General features: G+C 40.9%; 1 protein-coding gene across 3 annotated transcripts; it reads right to left on the reverse strand.

Annotated features, from left to right (window-relative positions):
• Nucleotides 1-1678: 1678 nt before the first annotated feature.
• On the reverse strand, nt 1679-18865 carry KARS1 (lysyl-tRNA synthetase 1). 3 transcript variants are annotated; one of them, XM_069456706.1, is made up of 15 exons: nt 18767-18848; nt 15599-15778; nt 13522-13678; nt 12444-12609; nt 8250-8343; nt 7699-7885; nt 7465-7590; nt 6249-6368; nt 5355-5517; nt 5078-5251; nt 4835-4920; nt 4446-4531; nt 3312-3438; nt 2494-2637; nt 1679-1944 (listed from the first exon to the last, which is right to left on the reverse strand). In XM_069456706.1, the coding sequence occupies exons 2-15, from the start codon at nt 15742-15744 to the stop codon at nt 1846-1848; spliced, it is 1875 nt and encodes a 624-aa protein (XP_069312807.1). In that variant the 5' UTR covers nt 15745-15778; nt 18767-18848; the 3' UTR covers nt 1679-1845. The 3 variants fall into 3 exon arrangements, with proteins under 3 accessions (XP_069312807.1, XP_069312808.1, XP_069312809.1); XM_069456707.1 differs by lacking the exon at nt 15599-15778 and having other exon boundaries at nt 18767-18865; XM_069456708.1 differs by lacking the exon at nt 15599-15778 and having other exon boundaries at nt 18652-18848.
• Nucleotides 18866-18882: the final 17 nt, after the last annotated feature.

Raw genomic sequence — 18882 nt, forward strand, 5'->3', positions numbered from 1 at the left:
AATATGAGTCCTCAACCGTTTGAGAATGAGGACTTTATGATCCTTCTATCCCTTCTAGCTTACATATTGTCATATTTCCTGCCAACCCCTACATACAAGTTGCCTACTGTTGCTACAGTTCTTTCTATCCCCAGCCTCCTTAAGGTCTGATAGCTTTCTTCTGCCTCCAGCCATCTATGAAACACTAGTCATTCATGACTCATCAATCCTTGTAGGCCTTTCCAGTGGTCTGCACTGACGGAGTTGCCTCAAGTCCAGTCCCTTACCTGGTCTTGACCCTTCACCCTCTCCCTTGGTGAGATGATTGCTTCCATTTTAGTTAATACCACCTTGCTGAGAATGTGCCATATGGAAGTGTTTCCTCTGAAATACCACCTGGTCATCTACTGCTTAAACACCAGCAAGGGTGGAGATGCTCAGTATTCCCTGAAGTTTGCAGTTAGGTTTCTGAACACTTAGATTGTTTTACCAGCTATGGAAGCAGAAACCTGCTCTGTGAAAGTACACTGGCAGCTCCCAAACTGGATGCTTGCAGAAGTTTTGCTGAGGTGCAAAAGATAAGTCCTTTGTCATGTGACTCATCTGAAAAAACATCTTCCCAGCCGTCTCCCTGTGTCTGGGAGTATAGGCTCCATTTTAATAGCAAGCCCTTAGCCACATTCTTAGCCCTGTTGAATTGAACTGAAAATAATGAGCAAACTTCTGACTCACTATTCAACATTCTATTATTTCCATCTAGCTGTCGAACAGGCATGTCAAATTTAATATGTTCAAAACCAAACTTCCAACCTTCCCTCTCAAACCTGTACTTCCTTTTTCCCATCTCAGTAAATGGCAATTCTTTTACAGTTGTTCAGGCCCAAATCCTTGAAATCATTTTTGGCATCTTTTTCTCACAACCCATATTCCAACAACAAGTTCTGCTGCCCTCAGGAACAAGGCAAAGTCCACTTGTAACCATTTCCACTGCTACCACTGAAGTCCCAGCCATCATCTCTCCTCGGTCACTGGCAACAGCCCAACTGGTCTCTCTGCTTCACTCTTGCCCTCCATAGGTGAACTAGAATAATCCTTGAAAAACACTCCTCTGCTCAAAACCCTCCTGTGGCTTCCCATCTTCCTCATAAAATACATACTTTTCCACGTGGCTTTCAGGGGCATGCATGATCTGGCCTTTCACTGACCTCTCTGGTCATACTGGACCCTCTGCCACTCCTTAAAAACTCAGTCCTCTAGTCTGGATTGTCCTCTCCTGCAGCTCTCCCTAGATTATTATCTCCTGATCTTTACTTAAATGCCACCTAGCAGAGGTCTTCCTGATCACCATATTTAAAATAGCACTGACTCCTCTACCTTTAAACTAGCACCTATCCCCTTGCCCTCCTCCATTTTTCTTCTTCTTATGTACCATCAAAGAAAGAATTTGGGTTTACTTGTTTCTTGTTTGTCTACTTCTCATCCTCACCCCAAAGCAAGAATGTAAGTTCTAAGAAAGCAAGGACTTGGTTTTTGTTCATTGCTGTGTCCCCAATCCCTTAGAACCATGTCTGGCACAGAGAAGACATTAATAATATAAATTTGTTGAATGAATTAAGATGGTAGAATCCTAAACATCCATTAGGTCAGCAATCTGGGGAAAAAGTTGATATTCCAAAGGTACAGAGAAAAGACAAATGGTTTATTTGGTAACAAGGAGTAAAAAGAAATTCTTAACTCCTCTTTTCTCTTCTGGTGGCTGAACGGTGGTAGTCAAATGGATAGCCAACACAAGAATTCCCTTGCAAACCTTCATCTTTTTGCAGAAATGCAAAGTTGCCTGTTCATATGACTTGTTATCATTATTTTCTAGACAGAAGTGCCAACTGTTGTGCTTTCTGGTGTATCAGTGGTTGCTGTATTTTCCTTCTTATCTTCAGGTTTCATGGCAGGAAACAAAAGTACTTCCTACAAGAGATAAAAACATATTGTGAAGCTAAGACACACCCTGAACATTTTTTCACAGCTATCCATTCATTCCTTTTGCCTCTATTATTATTACTACCAAAATCCAGAGCTCTGTATACCCCAGGTAAAAAGACAGATTAGCTTAGTCCCTCTCAGTTTCAGAGGATGGAAAAGAACAAATGTCTGTACATGCCTAGAGGACCATGCCAAAAGGTTGAAAAATACAGGTTCTATTAAAATTGGATTTCCTCATCTATAATTATGGGATAACAACAGTTTCCACACCTCATAGGGCTGACTTAAGTTAAATGAGATAATACATGTAGAGGGCTTAGCGCTTCCCCGGATTCTCAAGGAAAGCAAACATTTAGTATTCCTCCTGCCTCAGGTCAGATAAAAACCAAAATCCTGTAAGGTCAGATGCTCTGCCCCTATTCCTGTGGAGTGGCATATTCCTCCCTTTATTTTATTCTCCAGGCCCACCATGCCCTGCCTCTGACACAATGGCACTTCTTCAGGGCAGTGTGCACTGAGGATGCTGCTATGTACCTTGATGTTATTGGAGTCTGTGAGAAACATGGCGACACGGTCGATGCCCATGCCCCAGCCACCTGTGGGGGGCAGCCCATATTCCAGGGCAGTACAGAAGTTTTCATCTATGAACATGGCCTCATCATCACCGGCAGCCTTGGCCTAGAAGAGGAAAGGGAACCAAAAGGTGACATTCTTCCAGGACATCTCAGCCTCTGAGTGAACACATTAAAATGTGCTCCTGATACTCAGGATTTGCTGGGAATTGATTTCTCAGGAACTCCAAGATGGAGCTATTTCTTTCAAAGACCTGGAGGTTAAGACTGATGGAATCTATCTCAGAACACATACAAATTTCTCTGAAATAAAACGTTTCCACTGCTTGGGATTCTGGGATTCTAGTGAGACTAATTCTCAGAGCCTCTGTGAGGATTCCCAAGATCTCTGTCCCATTTCCTGAAACCACCCATCAGTGGCAGTGATAGCTCTAGGCCACCTGTGGGGCTTTGTCTTCTTCATTCATCTGCCTCTCATCCCCAAGTCACCTCAAAAAATGTACAGTCTAAGAAAAATAATGTTGTCAGGCAAATGTATTTCAAGCCAAGTGTCATGCTCCTCATACAAATAATCAACTAAGTTCCTCTTAAGTATTACAGAGTCAAAATCAGTCAAAGTCTACATATTGAAATGTGACTTCCTCTAGCCTATGGCTTTATCCTTCATTTCTGAAGTCACCAAGAATGTATACATTGACACGGACCAGGGTTAAGGCTGCTATTTCTTGGTGAGTTGGCAATGATGAAACAGGTGCTTTTGCTCACGCTCTCCTTCCTCACCTTGGCCTGGTCTTCAAAAAGCTGCCGCTGCCGCATGGGATCATTCAGCTCAGTGTAGGCATTGCATATTTCTTTTTTCATGACAAATAGCTCAAAGCGCTCAGTCAGACCCTTTTTAGAGCGGTGCCTGGGGACAGGAGACCAAAGAGGAGGCTGAATATACAGGCCCTTAATAATCAAACATCTGATACAAGAATTCTTTTTTTTTTTTTTTTTTTTGGTTGAGACAGAGTCTCACTTTGTTGCCCAGGCTAGAGTGAGTGCCGTGGCGTCGGCTTAGCTCACAGCAACCTCAGACTCCTTGGCTTAAGCGATCCTACTGCCTCAGCCTCCCGAGTAGCTGGGACTACAGGCATGCGCCACTATGCCCGGCTAATTTTTTCTATATAGATTTTTAGTTGTCCATATAATGTCTTTCTATTTTTAGTAGAGACGGGGTCTCGCTCAGGCTGGTCTCGAACTCCTGACCTTGAGCAATCCACCCGCCTCGGCCTCCCAGAGTGCTAGGATTACAGGCGTGAGCCACCGCGCCCGGCCCTTGATACAAGAATTCTTAAATTCTAGTGTATTCAAAAATGTTATTAGTTGCAACCTGAGGCCTGTATAAATTCTCAGCACCAAATAATTTGGTACAATAGTGAGGAGGCAGAGAGACCAGGAAGATTTAATTATCTTCCTAACAAGCCAGTATGGCAGACTGTGACACTGAAGCATACCTCCTGCATCTAAGCCCTTCTGTCGTCCCTCCCACATGGACTCTGGGCTGGCAATGTGACTTTGCCCAATGGGATAGCAGCAGAGTCTCAATACATGTCTGCACCTTGAGGCTTATTCTTTCAGAATATTTCCCCTTAGAATCCAAATGCCATGTTGAAAGGAAGTTCAGGCTATGCTGCCAGAGAGACCATAGGAAGAGGCTCTGGAGGACAGGATTTTGTGTGGACGAGAACCAAAGTGCCCTGGCAGGATCTCCAGTTGAAATAAGCCACTTGAGTTATTCTAGTCAACACCCCCCAGGACAAAGACCACCCACTCAACCAACAAAATCTTGAAAATAAACTGTTGTTTAACATCACTAAGTTTTGGGGGTCGTTATGCAGCAATAGGTAACTGCAACAGCACGCTTCACCTTACCATTTAGCCAGAGGGCTCATTATCTGCGGGTGATCACAGATGAATGTAGGATTGATGCAAGTCACTTCCAGGAACTCCCCAACAAGCTTAGTAAGAAAGCAAAGCAGAGTTAGAAATCACTTCTGAATAATACTTTGATCAACCCAGTATAGAGACAGCTCCCACTGAGATGGGTTTATTCTATAACTTTTCAAAGGTGAGAAAGGATAAACTGAGATAACACGAACTATCTGGCCCAGAGCTCAAAGTTTGTTAATTCTCTTGTTCCTCTCTTTAGGGTTTCCCTGTGAAGCTGTAGAAATGAATTCTCCACAGGGGGGTTCACTTTCCCAGGGAGCAGGGCCTGGCCAGCACTAGATAAGGACATCGAGAAGGGCACGGCCTCTCACCTTATCAAGGAGCCTGGCTGTGGTTCGAGGTGGAGGGCATTCAACAGCTTTTGCCACACAGATATCATCAAGAATTTGGCGAGTTTCTGTGATACAAATGTACAAGTTAGGACAGAAGACATCACACTAGCACAGTAAAAACGTATATAAAGAAAACAGTGTGGGAAATTCTAGCTCTGACCCAATCAAATTCAGAGCTAAACAGGAAGGAGGGCCATAAAATGCAGTAGTATGTCACTTTACCTTCAGTTTCAAAGAGGTCAGTTTCTGGCAGCTTCACCCCCAAAGCTTTCTCAAGCTCTTCTACCATGCTAATTCTCCGGAAGGGTGGGGTGAAGTCGATAATGTAGGCTTGACCCTCCGGCCCATCTGGGTGGTAGGTGACCTTGTAACCACCTGTAATATGCTTCACCATCCCTGGAAGAGAAACTTGCCATTTATAGAGGATGAAGCCCAGGAAGCCCTCCTCTGAAAGCAGCACGCCAGCCCCCAGACAAGTGTGAAAGAGAGCAGGAGTCACCTGAAACCATCTTCTCCGTGATTTCCATGAGATCGTGATAGTCTGCGTAGGCCATGTAGAACTCACAGGTGGTGAACTCAGGATTGTGAGTCAAATCAATTCCTTCATTCCGGAACTGGCGTCCAATTTCATAAACCCGGTCAAGGCCACCAACCACTAGTATCTAACAAACAACACATGGCCTTGGTCATGACAGCTAATCTTGTCTTATACAACTCTGGAAAGCTTCTGTTGACAAAAGCCATAACTTGGTTTTCACAGCTTAGGTGTGCTCTTAGGTTTCTCCTATAAAGGCCCACTACCCTGCTCTCTTTAAGATAGTTTACTGGATTCTCCATGAGAACAGCCCAGTGATGACTCAGAATCGTTCCTAGTTGTGTGGTCTCTAAGCCTGATTCTCTGATCCTCCTGGAGATTATATTCTGAGCTTCCCTATATAGCTGAATATTTTTTCTTTTGCTTAAACTATTTATAACAGGTTCTGTTGTCTACAACTAAGAATCTTGAATGACAGTCTTCAATATTTATTTTGGTAATTTGAAAATACATTTTTATAGTGATTTAAAGATATTTATTTAAAACTTTCAGAGAGGGATTAGGCTCTTTTCTACCAATCAGATCTAATCCAAGAAGATTAAAACCTGAAAAATTTTAGGAGAACCAAAGTAGGTCTGGAGTACCTATACACCTGGAAAGACAATCCCTTTGCCTTCTGCCCTGCTATGCTCTATTGATCTTGTAGAGAATTCTAGAAATTCACAAACCTGACAAATTAGAATACCCTCCAGGCTGTTTACCCTCACTGTTCCTCTTATTTCTGACTGTACCTGTCTAGCCAATAGTTTTCCAGCCTTCTGCTTCTTTAAGGGAATGGAGTGCTTTATTATTGACTACCTTATGGTAGAGTTCTGGAGCAATTCTCATATATAAGTTCATGTCCAGCTCGTTGTGATAAGTGATGAAAGGCCTGGCCACAGCTCCCCCTGGGATGATGTTCATCATGGGAGTTTCAATCTAAAAAAGATAGAGATAAACATTTAGTCCTCAGACAACAGGAGGCGCTTTGCATCTAATATAGTCTAAACCTGTTACATCCGTAAGTAAACGATTAAGTTCAATAGTAATGTGCAAGTGCTTGACAAAAAATGATAGCTTGATTTTTCTAGAACAGTGTGTCAACTTCTATCAATACCGAATACCATTAACATAGTACCATAAACTTTCATAAGCCGTAAATGGTAATATATGTGGATACAACCTTTCTAGAGTCCAATTTGCAGTATTTATTAAAAATTTAACTGCTTATATCTTTTGACTTGGTTAGTCTACATCTAGAAATCCATCCCGCAGAAACACCTGCACATGTGCATAAAGATGTTCACTCTAACATTATAGAAGAAAATCAGAAACAATCTAAACTATAAATAAGGGAAACAAATAAATTATGCAGCAATAAGAAGGAACATATATCTGTATTTCTTTCTATCTATCTATCTCTCTCTCTCATAGAAAGGGCTCCAGAATATGTTAAGTGGGGGAAAAAAGCAGGTCCATCATAATACATAGTGACCTCATTTATATTTAAAGCAAAAACCCTTCCAAACATTTATACATGTGTACTGTGTCTGCAACATGCTGTGCATATATGTATGTATGCATAGTAAATGATGAGGAAGGACACATATCAAACTCAAGTTTAGGGAGGGAAGTTAGTTGGGAGAAGTGAAAGGGTACTTTCAGTTTTTCTTCTATTTATGTCCTTATTGCTGGAATTTGTTTTATAGTACTTGCACTTGCCTTTCTCATACAATTAAAAAACATTTCTTAATGCTGTAACACAGAAAAATTATTTGATAACATATTGAACATGGCATTATTAGCACGTGGATGACCCTACATCTTATCCATTATCTTGGAAGTCGGGTACTGCCTTCCTAATCAGGGCACTAAATAAACAAGGTGGAACAAAGATACTACGAAGAAAGGGGACATTCTCATTAAGCCTGAAGGATACTGACACAGGAAATGCCTGGGAAAAGGAAGGGAAGAGACAGTAAGAGGCAAGCACAACAAGGCAGCTCATCATGTCAGTTCGGAAACTCTCCCTTACCTCTAGGAATCCCAGCTCATCCAAGAAACTTCGTATGTATGTGATGATTTTAGAGCGGATGATAAATTTCTGCCTCACAAAGTCATTCAGGATCAAGTCCAAGTATCTCTGACGATACCTTGTTTCCTAAACCAACAGCAGCAGTTAGAAATCACTGATATCTTTGATTTGGTGACACGATAAAACAAATGAAATGCATCTTTGTGCCACAGCTAGGAGGCCACGAGAGCTTACCTTATCTTTGAGGCCAAAGTGAAGATGAGGTAACATATGCAAGCAAGGAGACAGCAGTGTAATCTCGTAGGGAATGATGCTCAGCTCACCCTTCTTGGTTTTCCCAGGATTCCCCTGAACTCCAATTATGTCTCCCCGACGAAGTTTATTATTGATATGAGTAAATTCTTCTTCAGATTTATAATTTCTGAGTGAAAAAGAAATGTAATTTAGTATACACTAGTTCAAATTAATACCGAACACTGCTTTACTCTGGAACCCTCACTCAACTGTTAGTACCTAGTTAATGTGGGCCCAAGAAGAATCTCAGTTTCAGGGGCCACTGTTAAAAAAAAGTACTATCTTTTATTTTACTATCATACAACTTGAGAGCAGTCATTACTTTCCAGGTGACTAGATGGCCTTTAATCTTCTCAGCCATACCCAACCATGTCCCACTCCCTCTTACTCTAACTTTAAACACCAATGGGAAAGTAAGACCACATCAGCCTCTGTTCCTGTGTCACTCAAAGCCAGCCTAGAAAAGTCTGTAACTGGATATGTCAGTCTACCTGGAATTGGCCATGACTTGCAACTTGACCCCTTCTCCTCGAAGGTCATAGAAGATGAGCTTTCCCCCAGAAGCTCTTTTGGCATGGATCCTACCTAGAAAAAAAAGCAAAAATACTGACTGACAGAACCAGCCAGTTCATGATTATCAGTGCCAAAAAGTCTCTCTGTAGTTTTTGTCAGGGAAGAACATAAACCACAATAATCTGATTTTAGCTTGAGGTCTAAGCCCTGCCCTTTTTTTTTTTCCATGACAATGATCCCCATCCAAACTAGTTAAAGATGTGCAAGAAGATCTGGCTTTAAAGATGTTCACTGGATTCCTAGAAGTTGGCCGTGCTGGTGGCAGCAGAGTTTCTGGATCTTTCTGAATCTTCACATAAAAATATAAAGCACAACTAGACAGGCAAAGCCAAAAACCCACAGACAAAATTTACAACAAAATTATTTGGCAAGATATTCCCAAGGACCCCCAAATACAAGCAATGGGGCCAACAACCAAGAGCCACGGCACCTCCATGTGGGGAAAAAGCAGTAGGGATGAAAGGGGCATCTGATAGACCTGAAAACTGAAGAAACCCCATTTAGCCAAAGGTATCCACTGGAAAATGTGAGCATTTTCCTCCAGGATAACTTGAAGATAACAGCTAACACAGGGGGTGGGGAGGGACATGTGCCCATTTTCATATAGTTGAGGGCTACCCTAAAGTCTAAAGGAGATGGCGCAGTGTAGTCCCCAGAAAACTCTAATCTTAACAGCACGATTCTCTTTTAGGACAAGGCCATACAAACATGAACAGCACAAGGAAAACAGTGACAAAGGAAGGAGAAGGGCAACCAAAAGTGAGGAAGGGTTAGAGAGTGTGGAAATCTTGGAAAGCAGCTGTTGTATTTCTGAATACTTCATAAAAACAACCAAAGAGGGAGTTACATGAAATTGAAAACGCTATCTAAACGCACTTAAGAAAGACATGCTCAGAAAAACAAAAAAATTCTAACTTACTGTTCCACGATGAACTAAAAGACATTATGAAAATGACACAAAACAATAGCTACAAATAAAATAAAATATCTAGGAATAAACTTACCCAAAGAAAGTGAAAGATCTCTATAATGAAAGCTATAAAACACCGATGAAAGAAATTGAAGAGGACACAAAAAAAGGAAAGATATTCCATACTTATGGATTAGAAGAATCAATGTTGTTAAAATGTCCACACTATCCAAAGCAATCTACAGATTTAATGCAATCCTCATCAAAATACCAATGACATGTGACCTAACCCCCTGTAATATGCTGAAATTAAAAAAAAAATACCAATGACATTCTTCACAGAAATAGAAAAAATATTTGTATGGAACCACAAAAGACCTAGAATAGCCAAAGCCATCCTGAGCAAAAAGAACAAAACTAGAGGAATCATATTGCCTGACTTCAAATTATACAACAGAGCTGTAGTAACCAAAACAGCATGGCACTGGCATAAAAACAAATAGACCAAGGGAACAGAATAGAGAACCCAGAAATAAATCCACACATCAATAGTGAACTTATCTTCAAAGGTGCCAAAAACATACAGAGAGGAAAGGACAGTCTCTTCAATAAGTAGTGGTGGGAAAACTGGATAGACCCTTTCCTCTTGCCATATACAAAAATCAAATCAAAATGGATTAAAGACTTAAATCTAAGACCTGAAACTATGAAACTACTAGAAGAAAACATTGGGGAAATGCTTCAGAACATTGATCTGGGCAAGGACTTCTTGAGTAACATTCCCAAAGCACAGGCAACCAAAGCAAAATTGGAAAAATGGGATCATATCAAGCTAAAAAGCTTCTGCACAGCAAAGGAAACAGTCAACAAAGTGAAGAGACAACCCACAGAATGGGAAAGAATATTTGCAAACTACCCATCTGACAAGGAATTAATAACTAGAATATATTAAAAACTCTAATAACTCAATAGGAAAAAATCAAATAATCTGATTAAAAAATGGGCACAGGATCTGAAAAGACATTTCTCAAAAGAAAACATACAAATGGTCAACAGGTACATGAAAAAATGCTCAACATCATTAGTCATTAGAGAAATGCATGTCTAAACTACAATGAGGTATCATCTCACCCCAGTTAAAATGGCTCTTATCAAAATGACAGCCAATAATGAATGCTGGTGAGGATGTGGATAAAGGGGAACTCTCATACACTGTTGGTGGGAATATAAATTAGTGCAACCACTATGGAGATTCCTCAAAAAACTGAAAATAGAACTACTGTTTGACTCAGCAATCCCACTGCTGGGTATATATCCAAAGGAGCGGAATTTGGTATATCAAAAAGGTATCTGCACTCTCATGTTTATTGCAACACTATTCACAATAGCCAAGATTTAGAATCAACCTAAATGTCCATTAATGGATAAATGAATAAAGAAATCATGGTACATATACCAATGGAATATTACAGAACCACAAAAATGAATGAAAATCTGCCATTTGCAACAACATGGATAGAACTGGAGAACATCATGTTAAGTGAAATAAGCCAAGCACAGAAAGACAAATCTTGCATTTTCTCACTCATATGTGGGAGTTAAATATTAAAGACAATTGATCTCATGGAGACAGAGTGTAAAATAATGGTTACCAGAGGCTGGGAAGGGTAGCAGGAAGGGGAGGATAAAGTGGGACGGTTAATGGGTAGAAAAATATAGTTACATAGAATGAACAATATTTGATAGCACAACAAAGTGACTTATCAACAATAAGGTAGAGTAAAAATTCATTTTTTTCTACCTCAATAAGGTAGAGTAAAAAGTCTTCTAGAAGACTAAACTAGAAGGAAACAAAAGTGACTAAATACAACAAATAATGCCTTAAGAGAAACAGTGAAAAGGAGGATAAAATTTTAAAATCAAAGTATAAAGAAAGATAAAAAGGATTTGAGAAAGTAGCAATCATTGACAAGAATCAAAAGTCCAATATACAGATAAAAGGAGTTCAAAAGAAATTCAATCAATACAAAAAATTATATTCTAGAAAAATTTTCTAAAATAAAAATTATTTAAAAATACACATTTAAAGGGCACACTGTGTACCTGAGAATACTGAACCAGAATGACTAACATCAAAACATATTTTAGTACAATTACTGTACTAAAGTAACTAGTAATTTAGTAAAATTACTGGACTAAAGACTTCCAGAAAAAGAAGTCTTTTGGGCATCTGGGTGTTGGCAGGGCTTCTCCCTGGGTGGTAGGATTATGGGTAATTAAACTTTTCTCTCCTTGCTTCTTTGACTGTTCCAAATTATCTACAACTAATAGTTTTATTATTATTGGGTGGGGGGAGGCAAGGAAAAAATGTGATTTAATTTTTTTAATTAAGGAAAAGAAGATTCTACACAAGATACTATAATTCCAAAACCGCAATGTTTTCTAGAAATACCATCTCTGTGCCAAAGCATTCTCAGGTCAAAGACTGAAATCCTTAAAAGCCTGGGGCCATGGTTCCTACTGATAAAGTCCTTATAAAGGACTGTGAACTAGCAACAGCTTCAGGACAGGAATCCCCCTCAGAGAACAGCCCTTTCTCTGTAGCATTACCTCATCTGGAATGTGAGTCCATGCCTCAGGGCTGCTCTACTTCTTTTTGTGAGTAGATATAATAGTGCTGTGTCCCTAGTAAAGTAGCGTCAGATATAGGTCACTTGGCTGGGTACGATGGCTCATGCCTGTAATCCTAGCACTCTGGGAGGCTGAGGCAGGAGGATTGCTTGAGGTCAGGGGTTTGAGACCAGCCTGAGCAAGAGTGATACACCATATCTACTAAAAATAGAAAAAAAATTAGCCAGACAACTAAAACAAAACAAAACAAAAAAACATAGAAAAAATTAGCTGGGCATGGTGGTGCATGCCTGTAGTCCCAGCTACTCTGGAGGCTGATACTCTGGAGGCTGAGGCAGGAGGATCACTTGAGCCCCAGAGTTTGAGGTTGCTTTGAGCTAGGCTAATGCTACAATACTCTAGCCCAGGCAACAGAGATTCTGTCTCAAGGGGGAAGGAAAAAAAAAAAAAAAAAAAAAAAAAAAAAGAAGATAGGCTACTTGAGAGCAAGACCAACCCAGACCTTCCTCTGTGCTACTGAAGAGCTTCACCTGCTGTGGGAGCTCAGCAAACTGCTAGGGAGTCTTCCTACCTGCCACCTTTAAGGTGATGTCAGTCAGGTGGTCCCCAGGCTGCAGGTGACTATATTCTTGGATGAAGTCAGTAAGCGAGATGTCTACATGGAACTTGTGTGGGTATGGGTCTTCCCCGTTGACCTTCAGCTGATGGATTGCTTGACTGCGGATCTTGTAGTATTGCTGTTAAAAAAAAAAAAAAAAAAAAAAAGGAAAAGACCTTGAGAAGACCAAGGGCCTATCTAGCACAGCACTAACCCAATCGACTGAGGTTTTCTTTAATCAAGCTCTCTGTACCCTTGAAATCACAGGACTGACTATGGAGTGAGACTTGTAGTTAAAATATGCAGGGTGACCAAACTCACAGCTGCAAATGATTGCCAGAATTGCAAAATACAAGAGTCGACAGAAAGAAAAATCATAGTTCTGCCTAAAATAAGTTTAATCAGTACAGGTGGCCTTGTTACTACTTTTGTGGACCACATCTCCATGGTGAGTCACTCATCTTCCTAAATATTCTCTTACCCCTGGCCACACATCAGACTTTTCCCCAAGGCAGATCCATGGGGCCTAGAGAATATAAATAAGGAATATTCTATAGCAGGGGTCAGCAAACTTTTTTCTGATGCAACTTGTCAACTCTGCTGTTGTCTTGAGAAACAAGACATAACTTGTTTAGATATATATAAACATATGAGCATGGCTACATCCCAGTACAATCTTATTTACAAAACTAGGGAGGGGAGGACGAAGAGGGGGAGTGGAGACGAAAATTTGGCCTATGGAATGTAGTTTGCCAACCCCAGTCTAAAGTAAACCTTAGTCCATCTTCTGGGAGATAGTTTCTCTGGAGCCTATACAAGGCCCAGCTAGTTCCAAGGAAGATCAATTCACTTAGGAGTACTGGATTCTCCCAAATGCTTGTTGGGGGGGGTGATATAAAAAATACTCGGCCTATGCCTTTAACCAGATGGAGTGGCAGACTCTCCCTTATCCACTGGCAGTGACCCAGGGCCCAGTTATCCCAAGGCATTGCCATAAGCTTCATCAGAAATTTTCTTGTGCCCAGCCATGCCAGTGGCACAGGGGACTCACATTTGGGTCCAGGCTCTCCTCCTCGACACCCACACCATTGTCAGTGTGGTTGGTGGCAGCAGCAGTGGCCTGGCTTTGCTGTTTCTCACTGAGCTCCTTCTGCTTGGCCTCCTTCTCTGCCACCTTCTTCTCAGCTTTCAGGCGTCTCTTTAGCTCACTGTTGGGAAGATGAAAATGTTCAATGTGGTAGCTGCCTGAAGAGCCCCCTACTATGTTCTGTCCCATAGCCACTATCAGAAATACGAGAAGCCTGGGGGAGATGCCCTGGCTCATTTCTACACCCCCAATTTCACACCCCCAACTCTAGTTTCTTAGTCATGAAACTCTATACATGAAAAAGACAAGGGAAAAAGTATGTGAAAAAGATGTGAAAGATTATTCTCAGTCTTTGCTTTCCAGTCTCAGGTCCTTGGCATCAGGTCCCAACTAAAACCAAAATGTACGACAATAAAGAATACCCTAAATATTAGTTTACATTTACAAAAGGAAAAAAAGTCTTCTAGAAAATTAGCAGGATAGGCTTTTCTTTTTTTTCAGTAACTTAAGGGAGAAAGAATAGGCTTTTCTTGAGCTAACTAGGTGAGGGAATTAACTAGATTAGGGACTGAATCTTAGTTGTATGGTTTCTCCTATAGAAGATAAAGTTCTACAGTACCAGATCTAACATGTGACAAGGCAACATCTCCCGCTGTCTGCCACCTCTCTCTACCCATCCCTGAAGAGTGAGTTAGGCCAGGGGTGGGGAGAGCTGGCTCTTCAGAGCTCCAGGAGACACCCCACAGATAATCTCTTCAAGAATAGTTCTTAGCATTGGTGTCACTTTGCCCACTGGAGCCTGAGTTTGGCAACAGAGTACAAAGCAGCATAGTATAGGGGATAAAATACCATCATTGTAGTCAGACTGCCTGGGACTAACTTCTGACATGTCTATCAATTATGTAACCTTGGGCAAGTGACTTAACTTCACCCCATCTGTAAAATGGAAACAGACAACCCCCATCAGTTGCTGCTGTTGTGAGGATTGAGATAATGTTTGTAAAGGGATGACCCTGGCGTTTAATTAGCACTTAAATGTGAACTATTCTAGGTATGCCTCACTATCATAACCCTTCACTCTCTGCACCTAGGACAGAAACAATACAGAGTTGAATATATTTCTGGTTAAATATCTTGCTATCCAAACTCTTGATACTCGTTACCTGAAACTCAAAAATCAAAGTGATGTGGACAACGCAGTATTCCCTATGATCTGAACTTGCTATCCGAACCCAGAAACAAAACAGATTTGGGTAAAGAGGGATACCCTCATTCAAAGAGAATTTATGGATCATTCTTTCAAACCACTGATGATAATCAAATATTCTACAACGGTGAACCATGTCCAAAGATCCCAAGTCATGCTTGCATACTGTCTGGCTTCAGGGCATATCCTTCATTTGTAATATGAGCTTAGAATAACTAAAAAACAAAAAAAAGTTGGATATTTTAATCTCTCATTTTTTAAGTAAGAAAAACTGATTCTGATGGTTGCAAAGACAGCGAGTCATCCTAGATATAATCTGTCCTATAAAAGCTGTAAAGACAATCTTACCAAAACAGTGTGCTAGGCCTATCGTACTGTAATTCAGTTGGTGGATATCTAAGCTAGGCTCTCTAGTTCTTCCTAGAATTAAGATATAACCTGTTTTCCATTCAACTAGGTGTTCCTCTTAAATAAAACCCATTCTAAGAATAATCCAAAAAGGTCCTAGGGATAGCACAAAGACTAGAAATCAAATTAATCTCAAGAACAAACAAAACCCAGAAAGACAGAAATGGGAAAATAATTGGCATTAGAAATTCTTTATTCAAACAAGGGTTTTGTTCTCAGCACTGTTCTAGAACAAGATCCACAAGTCACCTCAAGGCACTAAGGAGAGAGGATTTGAATTTATTAAAGAGAAAATGAGAAAGGACTATTGGTTTTGGTAGTATGGCTTGTTTCCTTAGCAACAAGTCCAACTACTTAACAGATCATAAACCAAGGAAGGAAAGGAATTTTGCTCCCAGAGCAATAAAGAAGGTAATGGGCACCAACCTTCTTTTATCAGAAAGTGGCGTGTCCTTGTGAAGCGCTGTGAAAGGAGCAAGTTGACCCAGTCGAAGTTCCCTCTGACCCCACTCTGCCCAGGAGGTTTGGCGCAGGGACCCCCTAACAAGCCTTACAGCAGCTTGCGTCAACATGGTAGAACACCCTGGAACTAATGATTACCACCACCTAGCAGGAAAACAGAGATGCGGTGTCAGATGGGAAGGATAGTATACATAAACCCAACCAGCTCTCTTATGGGTTGGGGAAAGGGGCTGTGTTTGTACTGTCTTTTAGTGTCCGACTTATCTTAATACTCTCTTAATTGACAGCAACCCTGTAACATCCACTGTGTTACAACTGTAACTGACAATGTTCTCAGTCCTTGCTCACTCTGGAAAAAGTGCACATCTAGAGTCAAAAGTCAACAGCAAGTCAATCAACAGCTTACAGGTAGAAATGATCACAACATTCTAGAGCATGGGAGACAGGATGTGAGGCAGTTTCTGAAGCCCCTGAAGTGTGGTTTCTCTCTTGGAGAGGAAATACCTGGCCAAAAGATGGCAATGGGAAACATATAAAATAGGAAGAAACTATCACTATCAACTGCAAACTCTAGGAAAAATTAAAAGCAAGTCACACTAAAACACCTCTGACTCAAAGACAGGACTTGTTTGGTATTCTAGGAACAAGGAGGAAAGGAGAGTTTCAGGAAGGAGTCAAAGACTACATTATGTTTATACATTATTAACAGTGAAAAGCAACAGAATTGCAGGGAACATGCCCTTTATTGTATTCAAATAAATTTGAGGACATTTCACTTGGGAATATGTCATTTGTTAAGGCAACACATCTGTTTTTAAACTTGGGGACAACACTTGGCATTAAATGGTGCTCATTAAAGATTTCAGGCCAAGGGAGTTCTAAGAAAAATTCAATAGAAGGAAATGTTCATCATAAAAAACTTATTTTATCCCATGGTCAGTGGAGGAACATACATCAACAACAGATTTCTATTGACAATGTGAGGTAGTACAGTGCAGTTATAAAGAGCACGGGCTGTGGAGTTATGGACTTGATTTTGGATTTCTGCTCTAGTGCTTTGAATCAGTGCTAGATTACACTTTAGGAATGCACATGTTAGCAATACATTTATTTACCCAAGGCCTCAGTTTATTAATTTGAAAAATGGATATTAATTCTTCTCTTGCAAAGTTATTATTGAGGTTAGACAGAAAGCTTGTAGAGATCTGGCGTTGTACCTGGTATATAAAAGCTGTTCAAAAAAGTAGCAGCTGTATTTAATCTTAGAAAAGTCAGTAGAAAGGAATTAACCAGTTTTCTTAATGTACCTTAAAATCTCAGTGTAAAGTGGAAACCTTAATTTCATCTGTGACTTACAGTAGTAAAATCCAACTCACTGTAATTTGATTATCATAGGTGGTTTAAAAGAATGAACTGAACTTTAGGACTGTAAATCAGAAATGTTGAGTTCAATTCAATTTGATGTGACAGATCAAAGTCCAGTCAATTTTCCCTAAAGTAGAAGTATAAAACCAAGTTCCAAACATTTATGGAAATCTATCGGAACACTCTAATAAAGGACAACATATAAGGCTGCTATCAAACCATAAATTTAGACATTTCCTGTATCATTTTTCTAAAATATTTGAAGCATAAATCAGAAACACAAAAGGAAACATCAGTTATTATCAACTGAGTGCCTATGCTAGGGACAGGTGCAGGATGGCAGTGCTAACCACAGGATAAGAGGAGGGGGGCAAAAATGAGGAGGCTAATGAGCATCTAGAACCAAACCCATAACAACAGGGACTTCACGTTAGGGACTTCTCTGGGCCAGGAGCATGGGCAGAAACTGGAGCTCATGTCAAAGCTAATCTTTTCCCCATTAACATACATTAGCATAGTAAAAATCACACCCACCAGCGCCATGACAGTTTACAAATGTCATGGCAACCCCTGGAAGTTATCCTATAAGGATAAAATTGGGGGGGCCCTTAGTTCTAAGAACTCTTCACCTTTTACCCAGAAAAATAATGAATATTCCACCCACCAATTAGCATATCATAAGGTATAGACATAAAAGTGTGGTAAGACCCCAGCATCTTCTCCACTAGGGAGAAAGACCCATTTCCCCTCAGGAAATGTTACTTTCACTTGCTATTCTAAGCTGAAAAGCCTGCAATAAAAGCTCCTTGTGCAGAAGCGTTGTCTATCATCACTCTGTGGCACAGGCCCTGCCTGAGAATTTCACAAACCAGGAGCCAAAGAACCTGGACAACACCCCTCAAAAATCAACCCTGACACCTAGAGCAATTCCCTCAGAGTTCAGCCAGAGGAGTAAGCCCTAATGCACTAAGGCAGCCATTGTATATAGCACAATGTCTCCCCTATGCCTCTGGAATGGTACTAATTATGTACCATCTTCCTAGCATTGAGAAAAGCCTCAAATAAATCATTGCCTGTGTTCTATTGTTTAAATGAGTTATCCCAATGAGAATTATAAGACATAGCCAGATAAAGGGCGGTGAATCTTGACTTATGTATGTCAAACTACACACCCAGGGGTTTGGGATGGTTAACAAAGATACCAGGCTGAATAAAATCGTGTCTACTGTTAGAGATTGATCACTCAACACTCACAGATGCTTTGGATAACCCCTATGGGTAGGTGCACGACAGTTTCAGAACTGATCCCTTTTAATACATAACGTTCAAAATGACATTAGTGAGGGCAAGAAAAATAACAAGGTTTTTCTGAAAAGCCAGGATATTTAACATTTCTCCAACCTCCTCATTGTGGATTGGCTCAATAAAAGAACGCATTTCTCAGAAGAGAAGCAGTAAGTTTCGCTTTCCTTTCCTGACGCCGCTCAGTTCTCCTGCTAGCTTCTCCTCCCCATTCTCTTACTCTAGGAGTACAATAGCGGGTGCCCCATTAGTGCCAGCTGGGAGTTGGGAGCCGGGAGCCAGAGGCCCCGGGGCATCCCGGGGGTAGGCAGTTTCCTGGGCGGAGTGGCTCCGTCCCAGCATGTGCGTACTCACGAGAGCCAGCAGGAAGGCCCCTCGCACAGCCGCCTCAGCGGGAACCTCGAGGCGCTTCCCAGCCCGGACTTTTATGCCACAAAGGTTTTAATGACTCGCGGCGACACTTACTTCTTGCTCAGTTTCGGTTCGCCACCATCCACTTTCACCTCGGCCCCCTGCACCGCCGCCATCTTCCAGGAGGGCCTGACCCCTAAATGAAGTGAGTAGCACGTTAATTTCCAGGT

This window comes from Eulemur rufifrons, chromosome 23 (assembly GCF_041146395.1).
Source record: "Eulemur rufifrons isolate Redbay chromosome 23, OSU_ERuf_1, whole genome shotgun sequence".
Lineage (NCBI taxonomy): Eukaryota > Metazoa > Chordata > Mammalia > Primates > Lemuridae > Eulemur > Eulemur rufifrons.